This window comes from Miscanthus floridulus, chromosome 1, assembly GCF_019320115.1.
Source record: "Miscanthus floridulus cultivar M001 chromosome 1, ASM1932011v1, whole genome shotgun sequence".
Classification (NCBI taxonomy): Eukaryota; Viridiplantae; Streptophyta; class Magnoliopsida; order Poales; family Poaceae; genus Miscanthus; species Miscanthus floridulus.
The window spans coordinates 156,169,270-156,181,871 of record NC_089580.1 but is presented as its reverse complement, the minus strand read 5'-3'; the positions used below and the strand labels follow the sequence as shown (position 1 = coordinate 156,181,871).

At 41.0% G+C, this 12,602-nt stretch overlaps 1 protein-coding gene and 1 non-coding gene across 5 annotated transcripts; one reads left to right on the top strand and one right to left on the bottom strand.

Annotated features, from left to right (window-relative positions):
* On the top strand, positions 1–218 carry LOC136512461 (small nucleolar RNA U3). Its single transcript, XR_010773095.1, has one exon. It is a non-coding gene; the product is annotated as a small nucleolar RNA U3 (small nucleolar RNA).
* Positions 219–832: 614 nt separating this feature from the next.
* Positions 833–10,914, bottom strand: LOC136544738 (alpha-N-acetylglucosaminidase-like). 4 transcript variants are annotated; one of them, XM_066536811.1, is made up of 19 exons: positions 10,363–10,914; positions 10,171–10,250; positions 9,565–9,776; positions 8,991–9,112; positions 8,103–8,188; positions 7,556–7,650; positions 7,266–7,347; positions 6,317–6,423; positions 6,111–6,141; positions 4,497–4,614; positions 4,086–4,136; positions 3,831–3,940; positions 3,604–3,706; positions 3,100–3,198; positions 2,431–2,541; positions 2,112–2,347; positions 1,640–1,853; positions 1,469–1,547; positions 833–1,364 (listed from the first exon to the last, which is right to left on the bottom strand). In XM_066536811.1, the coding sequence occupies exons 1-19, from the start codon at positions 10,597–10,599 to the stop codon at positions 1,126–1,128; spliced, it is 2,412 nt and encodes an 803-aa protein (XP_066392908.1). In that variant the 5' UTR covers positions 10,600–10,914; the 3' UTR covers positions 833–1,125. The 4 variants fall into 4 exon arrangements, with proteins under 4 accessions (XP_066392908.1, XP_066392901.1, XP_066392912.1 ...); XM_066536804.1 differs by having other exon boundaries at positions 835–1,364; positions 1,640–1,877; XM_066536815.1 differs by lacking the exon at positions 2,431–2,541 and having other exon boundaries at positions 835–1,364; positions 1,640–1,877.
* Positions 10,915–12,602: the final 1,688 nt, after the last annotated feature.

Below are 12,602 nucleotides of genomic sequence, written 5' to 3'. Positions count from 1 at the left end.
ATGACCTTACTTGAACAGGATCTGTTCTATAGGATCGTACCGTTGCATCCTTGACTAATAAGGAGGCAAGCACTTAAACCTGGTTGATGAGTCAAGACCTATGGGCCAGAGCGTGATTAACGGTCAAGATTTAGCTGATGCTGGGTCTGGTCCTGTAGAGGATCGTTTCTGGTCAGGCCTGCCTGGCTGAGGTTGGCCCATAGGTTGTCTGACAGGCTCTTTTTTTTTTTGTGCTGCATTTGAAGGCAGTCTGTGCAAAGACTTCCAACAGCTGTTTTCTTGCTCAACATTGCTCTCAAATTAAAAGGGGGCAGATATCTTATTCTCCTTGTCGTTGTTGCCATCAATAGAAACAAGCTTTTCTTTTTGTTTTCGCTGTGCTGAATTTGAACGAAATTTGAGCAAAATGTTCCCACCGACAGCTGTCTTTTTGCTCAACAATGTTTCTCAATTTAAAAGAAAGGGCATATTTCTTGCTCGTTTCTGCCATTAATAGAGCAAGCAAGTTTATCTTTTTCTTATTGCTGCTGCATTTGAAGTAAATTTGAGCAAAATATTCCAGTTAGCAGCTGTTATTTTGCTCAACAATGTTCTCAATTTTAAAGAGGCACATCTCTTGCTCGTTTTTACCATTCATAGAGCAAGACTTTTGCTACATTTTGCTTGCTGTAGGTTGCTTCTTCATCTCTGACTGTACGTCAATCTGCGATGTGCAGTATTGTTGAGTCATGGTGATTCTTGCTACTTGATTTGCAGAAAGTTCACAGTTGTTTGATCTTTTTTTTTTGTTCCAAGTAAACTGAGTTACATAAAAAAAAACTATACGTTTCAAAAAAAGTAAAGCCGAGTCCCTGAACCTTGTGAGCGATGTTCATACTACAGCCGTATTCTTCATCTCTCTGCAGAGTATGCCTGCAGTCTGCAGTGCAAGCCTCAAAATTTGCCAACTGCAATGCAAAAGTCTCAAAATTTTGCAAAATTGGTTGCAATTTGCTAAGGGCACGACACGAGTAACTTGCTGAAGAACACAAACAATCAATTCATGTCCATTTGTCACATCCGTGCATTATTACCTCACGGCAACAAATATTCCAAGGCCCTGGCAGCGACGACTAGCTCAAGACCTCAAGACCTCAAGTATTTTCTGTACAGTGACCTGGCAATGGCCAAAGCATCACCCGTGGCCTCCACGGCGTACACCTCCTTCCCAGACTGCCACTCGTTGGAGTATGAGATCCAATCCTTCCTCCATTCCTCCAGCTGGAAGCTCTGGTTCTCTTGCAGGCTCCTTGTTAAGTAGGCGAAGTATTTTGACGCCCTTGGAAGGTAATAGCTCTTCAGCAGCCCGCTCCAGAACTTATTGGCTGGTGATTTAGTGTTTACGGAGAAGAACATTAGTAACGCAAAGCTGAAGGATACAGCTAGTAGCTAAACAACTAACAAACTATTCCATTGTACTAGGCATTACCGTAGTCATGCAGTTTACTCTGCTCGGTCTCTGTGTTGTCATACCACATCGTCACCTGTGTTCTGGCGTTCCACTCGTACTGGTAGAAAAGTTCAATTCAGTCCTCAATAACGAAAAAAGGGGGATTGTTCTAGGATCCAGATATTCGATGAAGAATGCATGTGAACATACCTGCTGGCGTTCGTTTTCAGTTATAGCAAGGCTTTTGGCACTTTCCAGCCAGGGGCCCAGCAGAAAGTTATCATCAGCAGCTAGTAGTGTATCAATATCCACGATGATCTCAAGAAATTTCCTTGTGTGAGCATTCAGGCCATTTGAATCTTTCTTTTGGTACGAACTCAGAGCATCAAGGTACACTTCATTTGCTAGTTTGGATAGGCACTGCCTAGTTAGGTCGACAAGGTCATACCTGAGGTAAGAGTTTATCACCCAGCAGTAATAATCGGTTAAAGCAATAAGACATGCCTAAGCAGCATAATTAGTTTTACTCATTAAACCAGAAAACAAAGAAAAAAATATTGTTCATTTGGTACCCTGATTTGGTTAAACCAATTGACAACTGTAACTGCAGGGATAGAGTTGGCAATAGCTGAAAATAAGAACAGACTAATCTCAAGACTTACAAGAAAGTTGCATATTGTACCTATATGTGAGACTTTTTGAAAATACGCTTCCTGCATCAAGAAATAGTTCAAGGGCTTTGATAGCCTCCTTCGTAGAATACCATAGATGCGGATGCGGTAGGCTTCCAGACACCTCACTTAAGAAAAACCTCCTATGGTTTCTCATAATTGACATACCCCTTCGTTTAGAAAGCTGAGAACTAACTGAGCTGGGACTTATGTCTGGAAATTCAACTATATAGTCTTTATTATGGTCCTGCAACCAAAATATGAAAGGATATATTATTCTAGGGACAGGCTCTGGATAGTTGCAACAGAGGAGCTCGTTTGAAATCACACCGCAATTCCATCAGTGCAATTGTATATTGTATGATACAAATATCTACAAGCTTTCTCTATTTCAGCATTTGCTTGACCATATCTCCTATAGGAGTATGTTTTTAACCAATCCTGGAAGGTTATGAACAAATGTTAGATGGTAATCAACCTATCAAAGCAAAACCTGCGGTCAAGATGTTAGACGATTATAAAATAATAGCCATAGCAAGTCTGCTGCGGAAGGAAAGAGACAAATACTATCTGTAGCACAGTCTGTACTTCATTCACCTCATGTAAACAAGGTCGCACAAAGCATATGTACCAAGAAACTACACAAATTACAAAGTATGGTATTTTTGGCAATCCTTCTTTGACGCACAGTTCAACATTTAACTCAAGACAGAAAACTTCAATTAATCCTGATCTCACTGAAATCACATGAAGGGAAAGAACTTTCAGCAGCAGTTATCTTTTGGCTAGATTGGTTATCATAAGTATTTAAAATTTATGTAGTGGTGAATAAATAGAATGTACCCTATAATTATGTGTATATATAAAGTGCAAACTATGTCTACAATGGCACCTCATACTCCATAGAGTCTATACAGCTGTAATAGTTCCAAGATGAAGAAATAAGAATAGCAGTAAATCATAATTCGTAAAGGCTAAGTTTACATCTGTACTATTTACCTCAACCTCAACCTTCTTATCATGAAATGCCATTTCAGACATAAGTTCATAAACAACTGGATTGTGCTCTATTCCCTCCATGCACATGCCAACGCCAATCTAAAGAGAGTCAAACATTGCACAAGGAGTCGGATTAGATACAGCACTGAAAATACATCAGTTCTGAAACACATGCCAATCAAGAAGAATAACAAGCACAGCAGCGGTGGAGCATGATGGTAGATGTACAGGAGGCCAAGCTATGTAAACCATGCTCTGTGTTTACCTAGAATGAGGTGGTTTCTTAAGAAATTTAAAGAATGAAGAAGGGTCATGGCCCCCTTTGGCCTGGTTTTAGCTCCACCACTGGAGCACAGAACTCCAGCAAGAGAGAGAGAGAGAGAGAGGAGGGAGGGAGGGATTGATTCACTTCAACATTGAAACAGCAGATGACAAGGATTTTCAACTCACTCATGAAAATGAAATGTTTGCTCCATAGGACAAAATTTGCACTTACGGACTTACCATTGTTGAATTGTAACTTATACGAGCATCAATGGGGCCAGATGAAATTGAATCAAGTATGCCATACATTTCAATGTTCCCACCAAAGTTGTGTAACATGCACCTAGATTGAGCAAATCAATCAGTAAATATGGTTGAAAATCAGGAATTATATTCATAATTTAAATTGACAATGAGAATACAAAAATAATGGTCTGGAATGGAGGGGTTGTTAAAAGATGACATACCAGATGTATGGTACGCCGTAGAACTGAGAGGACATTTTCCAAATGGGCTTGACATCAGCAAATAAATCGAGAACTATCATCTTACCAATTGGAACAGAGTGAAGTAGTGCCTGAAAGTTAAAAGGGGCAGGTTAACCTATTTGTAAATAGGTGTTAAAAGGAAAAAGAACATATGCATTAACCTTCATTGTATGAGTTATCACATTTGTTTGACTGTTCAAAGTGAAACTCATTGAAGACAAGACTTGAGCTTACCTTCATTTGTGGCTCCTTCCAGAATGCAGAATCTGAGTAGAATAACCAACCCTGCATTAATAAGCACAAAGTAAAGTTCAAAGATTTCGAATTATGTGTTTATCTAATGATGTCTGATAAAGAAAAATGCAAGATTTTTCTCTATTCAAAGACAATGTGTAAGACTTAATACATAACTTCTTTTAAAAAAAACATTGAATGAGCCACTATAAATAATAGTAGCTCATATATTGTACTTCCTATGGACAATGTTTGATTGTATTGTGTATTTCTTTATATTGTACTCTGCACTCCATCTTGTTAACTGGACAAGTTACTACCGTCTAGAGGATATATGGTTGCTATCACAACAGAAAATGATAAAATGAAGAATGTTTTTACATTTCAAAGGTAAAAGAAGAGTGAGCACACCTGCATTAACCACACTGCATTCTTGTTACCTCGGGACATTGCTTCGTAGATAGCAGAACCAAGTGATGAAATATATGCTGGTTCATCTGTTGGTGGGGTATTCTCATTGAATGTGTCACTGAAAGTAACAACCATAACTGTAAAATGTGCAATGTGTACATGATGTAGAAAGTAGACACAGCAAGTGAGCACAAGAATATACACAGGATGCCCAAAAGCATGCTAAGCCACTAGCCAATGACATGAGCAGAATGACATAATGCATAACCAATAAATCAGGAATTTTGAACTATCCACTATCAATACCTTAAACAGGACGATATGTATCTGTAAGCAAGAATTTTTTTGAAACGAATATCTGTAAGCAAGAATATGGCACGGAATTGATAGATTGATTATGGAGGGTGAAAGATTACACATATATAGGCAAGGATGACCTAGGGTATGGCTTATAGAAACAGAACCAATCAATTGTGATCCTTGCCTATAATGACTCAACCATAGTTTTTAAGGCGGTTAGGCGTCCAGGCGAGTGCTTGGTACGCCTGGACGCCTAGGCGGCGCCTAGGGGCCAAGGCGCCACTGTTTCCAAGTCGAGCTAGGCACGCCTGGACGCCTAGGCGACGCCTTAAGAACTTTGGACTCAACATCAATCATCCTAATCACTAGGGGGTGGAAATGGATGTGTTTAAAAACCCGAATTATCTGAATCCGTGTCCGTTAAAACGTATAATATGGATATATGTATTCGTATTCGTTTCTAATATGGATACTAAATGGATGTCTCCGAATCCATTTCTATTTTCATATATAATTGTGTCCCTATATTCTTAGCTTGTTCATCAAAGCATTCATTCCATCTACAGTTCGTCATGGCTCATGAGATAAAACATAGAAATATCTGGACCCATCAGGATATACTGGGCATTCTCCTGAGACGTCTTCCAAAGCTAAAGCATTGCTTCATTGTTTACAACTTAGGAACAATCCTGCAGGTGGATTGTTGAGATTTTCCCTTCGTATTTTCAACATTTAAGGTGTATCTGTGAGTATTAAGGTGTTAGTGTATGTGTTTTGTAAGGTTTTTTCTACCCAGTTTTTTCTTCTTAATATAATGATACGCAGCTCTCCTGCATGTTTGAGAAAAAAAAACATTCAAGGTGTATCCCTTTCTACAAAACTAAAAAGGGCGTAGCCAGTGCAGAGAGCTCCCGCTCTGTGCGGGGTCTGGGGAAGGGTGTTAGTGGCAAGCCTTACCCTCGCCTGTGCAATGCGAGGAGACCGCGACTCGAACCCGGGACCTTCCGGTCACAGACAGTAAAACTCTACTGCTTGCACCAGGCCCGCCCTTCTTTCTACAAAACTAAACTGGTATGAAATATCTTTTAATGTTGAACTGTTCTTAAAGTTTCCAGCAACCAAGGGTCAAAATATTCTTGAACATATTCTTTGTTAACAATCAATGGATCATCTCCATAATTGACAAGGAAAGATAAACCATTCCCACTAAGCATATGACAGCCAAGCATTGTGGCCCAACATGCAAATGATACACAGAGCAATCACAGAATGCATTTAGGCGACATTTCAAAGAAGCAGATTAGTAGGCCTTACCAGTTATAGATGTTGGTTACATCGCCGTACTCTGCAAACATCCAGAAAAGTTAAAAAAAGAAAGAATATGAAACCTTATATAAAGATCACAAAAACATACATCAAACATGCATTCTTATTAATTGATTTATTTGATCCAGAAACTTCAGAACAAATTCAAGTTTCCTATGATCATATCTTGCACCAAAAAAATGGCAAGTATATACCTTTTATCTGTTGCCTGATAAAAGCTTGCCCCACATCTATAAACAATGAATCAGAAGGATCAAGAAGATAAGTGCAGCACCACTTAGGATTAGCATCAACTGTATTCCTGAAGTACAAAATATCACGTAGAAAATCAAAACAACATAAGATATTTTCAGTAAGAAGTTTTATAACTGAAAACATGAAATTCTGATCAACTGATACTTTCATGTTGAAATCAGGCACACAAGCACTTGCAGTACACAGACTTGATATGTTTAAGACTTGGCAAAATTTGCTACAGGACACAAAAACTGATGTCGAGCAGCCTGCAGACATATAAAAAATTGATAAATAGTTAAATACTGTCAGTCACTCTGGCAATGTGATAATTTGCTGGAAGACACCTTCTCCTCTAGGGTTGGAAATGATTATTTTAATGGACGCGGTGTCTTCTAGCAAATTCTCACATTGACAGTGACTGCCAGCATGTAGCACTTTTTTTGTGTCCGCAGGCAGCTCGACATCAGTTTACGTCCTGTAGCAAATTTTGTCTTAAGATTTCTACAGTCTAGTGCGAAGAAGTTGAGTCAAAACTGCACTTTTTTCCTTGAAAAATGAGGATATAAAAACATATCGTGTAAAGATATCAGGTCATGTATGCATATATTGCCCCTTACAAATAAGTTGTTGGCTTGCAATCGTGCCAGCAGCCCTATATAGTGTTAACCCAACTATAAAATGTTTGTAACTATTACATGTTAAGAAGAGTGAGTCTGAAACCTTCTTGTCCATTACACTCTTCCAGATGTCCTATATTCCTAGTACTTTACGGAAGTTACTTTTCAAGAGGCATTATGAATATGATATGATCACCAGTACGTCTGGACTTGGTCACCATAACTACTACCTAAGCCAGCACAAATTTTCAGAAGATATTGGTACAAACGATATAAGAAAGTATGTTACCAATCACCAAGCCGGGTAATATTGGCTGATGGAAATAATTTTGCAAAAACAGCTGGAACATTTCCTGAGAACGATGGAAGAACTGTAAAGTAGTAGTACGTCATTAGTATAACTTGAAACAGTATTTAACCCACTGTAGTAATAGAATATTGCTAGTAAAAAGTCCATTGATCTTTCAACTTCGCATAAAAAACACATTGCCAAAAAAGGATGGAAAGGTGGTATAAATGCAATGGCATATGTTAAAGGTTGAAGAATAGTAATTTTGGACAATAAAACAAAAAACATACCAGGGACCATCCCAAGCTCAATCATCCGGGATAGTATTTTCTTCTGCAATGCCAATTGTTGATCCAACCAGTTTTGTGACAGTGGTCCACCCCAGCTAAAGAAATTGAAGAATTATAAATTCATTAACTTTTTATGTCAGATATGTACAAATGATCATCTCCAAAAAGTCTTAATATCATACAAAGTTAACTAGTTAAGTATAGAACAACTGCAATGTTGTGGTCAATGCTATAATTAAGTTAGAACGAATCTTTGGTCACATGAAATGGGAACAATAATATGCAGAGAGAAACAAGCAGGAAGAGAAACTTTTAATAATCTGTATTCAATGCAGCAAAATGCAGAGTTCCACTGAACCAAAATTCCAAACAGTGAACACCTCCTAAAGATACATCTTTGACACTTGTAAACAAGAATATGGCTCCTTATTTTTAAGCATCAGGGAATTCATCATGCTATCTGAACTAATCACCTATATCAGAGAATGTAGCCTCGTCTATTTTATAGTTTTTTTTTTTCGAACACGCTGGAGAACTGTTAACTTACCCATGCAAGTTCCCCATTCTAGCCCAAGCCAGGAAAGCTGGTCCACCGAAAAAATCAGCTAAATCTCTGTCGGTAACATTAAAACTCTGAAATAAAATGCAATAATTAACAAGGCCCCCATGGCAACAGGAGGTTGAAAAGAAACTCAAAACACAGCATAAGTTAAAATGACGTAGGGACAAGAAAAAGCAGTAACAAAAAAGAACAGGAATATGAAACTCAGATATATTCCCATTGCCAATGGGGATAGATGCACATGTAACCTAAGCAGAAACTCCCCTCTAGGAGAGGGAAAATACACACTATACTACACATCTAAACATGTATCAGCGATGTAACTTTCTAATAACTGCAAGTCTGCAATCCATGTAAGTTTTTTGAATTGTTTGAGTGTTGAGATAATAGTCGATGTATAAATTATGTTGTTTTTCTCGAACATGTGTAATTATGTAGTTGCAAGGTTATTATCCGTAGTCTCAAAAGTTTGGCACATGAAGAACTAATAAATTGGGTTAAATACTTGTCAGCTTGTGTGATATTCTACTATTTCATCGTATTGATTCTAGTTTTTTAGAATAAAACGCAAATTTATTGTACTAATATGATCAATTACTGCTGATAAGGGAAAACACTCTAGGTCAACTTGCTGAGATAAACCTAGTGGCCACGAATGGGCAAGGCTGTGCAGCCTGAATAGTAGTAGTTGTTACACTGGCCAAGATTCTGCTCAGCCTAAACATATGGCCCACCATCAATAAAATTATTCTCAATAACTTGAAGTACTATAGGGCTCTAAACTGTAACAACTAATGGAAATATGTTTTTAAACAATATAAGGTGCAACTTTGATAGAACATTTCAGAGTTGTAGATGTGTCTGTCACACTACCTTAAAAACCTTCTGCCAGATAGATTCCTGTCCAGTAAATGCTAAAGGCAAGTTAATTCCTTGAAGTGCCATCCAGTCAATTTCTTTCTCCCATCTTTTCCAGTCCCACCACACAAAGGAGTCTATAGAATGCTACATGAATTTTGTCAGAGAAAAAATGTTGGAATCCACGTAAATAGTGGGAAGCCTCAGAGTCATTTCTTTCAAAATTAGAAGTTATAAATAAATCCAGTTGGACAAATGTTAGAAGTATGGAAAGGGCAGGTCAACAGAGCCAAAAATCATAGGATGAAATCTTTAGGATTAGGGTGTAGGAGAATAAATGCTGAAACATTAGTTCTTGACTTGCAATAGAAGTACTACTAGTAGATTGGTACTGCATCAATAGAAAATATGGCAAGAATCATATTTTCAAGACCACATTCATGCCCTTATATCTGCCACACACCTAGACAGTAAAGTATTGACTATTACAAGGGACAAGGAGGTTGACGCTGAAGAAATCAAGAGATTAATAAATTTGGAATCAAACAAAGATAATGAAAACAAATATTTAAGACAAGAAAGGACTCACAGCTAGAAGTGACGACATTCTGATAGTAATTCCATGGAACAGGGCGCTCAATCTTGACTCCCTTGCCCTGCACCCGTGGCAGAGATCCAGGAGAAGAAATCGATGCCAGCTGGGCACCCCCAGTCTTGTCCCAGGAGATATGTGCGCCACACCAGTATTTCAAATACCAATGTAGGCCAGATGCAAGCTCAACACCTGTGGTTCCCTGTATCCTGTATAGCATAAACATGAAGAGGTGATTGCATTCACCTTCACGATGGAGCCAAAACAAATGTACAATTCTGGCAGTCCTTGCATTACATGCATTCTGAATGCTCAACTAAGGAAGCAAAGCACAAGACTCTTTTTTGGATTTTTAAGCAAACCAATGCACCAACTTAATGAGGAGCGATCATACAAAGAGGAAAATCAAGAACAGGAATGAGCGACTTCATCACCATGTTTGGCTATTTATTTATGGAAATCAAAACCTCATCAATGCACCCACCATACAGTGGTGAGGCAAGCCACAAAGCACAGCCTCAACCCACAGATGGATCATTTCAAGACTGCGCGGCCAAAGTTCACGGCATCATGGCTAATAGGAGGGAAAAAAGAGGAACGTACAGAATCTCCGCTCCACCTTTGGCCGAGCCGTCAACGACGTTGCTTATACTGAAGCAGCTTGATTGACCGCAGACGGCGCCCTGGAGCGAGCACAGCAAGCAAAACGGACACACACAGGGAAGTCAACCAATGCTGCCCCGAAACAAGCGGGGGGAGTAATAACAGGAAGTAGCCGCACTAGGATGCTCAAACCTTGGAGTCGATCCGGAAGCTGAAGCTGCCCGCGTGGGAAGGGAGCAGCCGGCGGAGGAGCCTCGCGGCCGCCGCTTCCTTCTCCGCCGGAGACGCCTTTCGGCTGCCCGCCGCCCCGCGGAGCGCCACCCACGCGGACGGGCCGCCCGCCGCCGCCGCCGCTCGAGGCGGCGAGAGGAGCGTGAGCAGCAGGAGGAAGGGAGCCAGGGGGAGGCGCCGCGGCGGCGAGGGCCTCATGGCGGAATTCTGGCCCGTGTTGGGGACCGCGCTCAGTCCACCCCCGTTGCTACTTGCTTGGTGTTGGTGATGCTCGCGGCGCGCGTAGAAGTAGCCGATCACTCAGCCGCTGACTGGCTCAGTAGGAACGAGGAAGAAGGAATCCGTGACGATCTCGGCACGGAGATTAATTAATCTAGATAATTCCCGCGTGGATGATGGAGCGGAGCGGCGGCGATTTGGACTGCCTGCCGAACGCAGTTGATGTTGTTATCGGGGCATCATCAGGACTTAAACCTTCTCTCTTCCATTTGGATGAGGCCGGCCAAGGAGTTAACAAATGATTTTGGAATTTTCTCAGTCTGTTTCGTACTTGGAAGTGTTTTTATGAGTTGGAGGCTTGGAGCAATTGAAATGCTGAAACGTTCGTGCTAACTCTGTGCACCAGATACGTCGTAGATCCCGAATTATTTATAAATCACCCAAACACTTTTATACTTTCATTTTCTCATGTATATTTGTATCGGAAACTATGTCTAGTTCTTATTCTTTCTCACATCATTTCACCTTATATTAGCGTAATGGGCATGCACGCGTATTTATCCACGCAACAGGTCGATTTTTGGGTAGGGGTAGACAATACCATATCTATAGTGTAATATAATCCTAAGTCCCCCTTGAGGGGAATTTGGGGGTGATAAGCTAGCTATAACACTAGGTGAGATAGGGAGAGGTAAGTATATCAATAGAGAAGGGAGAGATAGCCTTTCCTGGGAGGAAAGGGTATCGGATCCCTGAATGGGGGTATGGTATGCTACGAAAACTATCTCAGATGTGCGTTATCGGTCCGAAATTGGGTTTTTTGGGCCTTCCGATGTCATACTGTCGACGAAATATGGTCGGCAGTCTACCTAGGGGGTATGCCCAAGGTAGTAGATTGTCGGCAGACAGATGCGCAAGCCACAAACAAGACGGTGACGCAAGACAGACACGAGGTTTTATCCAGGTTCGGCCGCCAAGAAGGCGTAATACCTACGTCCTGCGTCTGATTTGTATTGCTGTATGTCAATGAGAGATGTTCTCTAGAGGGGTCCCCTGCCCGCCTTATATAGTCCGGGGGCAGGGTTACAGATCTGGAAACTAATCCTAGCCAGTTACAATTGCCATATGTGACCGGATAAGGATTCCTATTCTAACCGACCAGGATCTTGATTGATCGCCAAATCCGCCTTGACTCCTTGCGCGGGACTCCGATCAGGTTGGCCGGGCCGCACGTCGTCTTTTGGTGGACCGAACCCACCGATCCGGGCCGGCCCAAGCTTAGCCGTAAGGGTATAGGGGTTAATACCCCCACAGTTAGTCCCCGAGCACCATGTATTATGCTGCGACAAGCTATTTTAACCTTCTTCAACAATTAAGGCTTGAGTCCTTGACATCTCTGACCACCGTTGTCATCGAAGAAGTAGGTTGTCCAAAGAATGTATGGTGCTCTAAAAAAAAGAAAAAGATTTCCGTCCTAGAAAGTGTGCCCACTTGTATTTCTGAACAGAAATGTAAGTGCGTCTTGAAGCGTAGCGTCCTTGATCATCAGAGGCGTAGGGGTCGAAAAACAAACATATTCACTGCAAGGTGAAGTGTGCCCACTTAGTCCCCGAGCCTGATAGTAGGTGACGTAGGCACGTGGTGCCAGGGTCTGAAAAGAATTCCCAGTTAAGTTGAGAACCCAATTGTCATACAAGCAATACGAGATGCACCGGCAGGTGCATCGTACCGATGTAGTCCCCGAGCTTGCTGGAAAGCGAAGTATGAGCCTTGTAGCAAGGTCTAAATAAATGTCTCTCAACTGTATGTGAGTACAAATCACATGTAGCCGAGAAGAACGATCTCCGAGCAGTGGTCGGGACAGTCTCCGAGCACGATAGTAATCCTTACAATCAGTCAAAGCATAAGGGTCGATTAAACAAACACATTCACCGCAAGGTGAAGTGTGCCCACTTAGTCCCCGAGCCTGGTAGTAGGTGAAG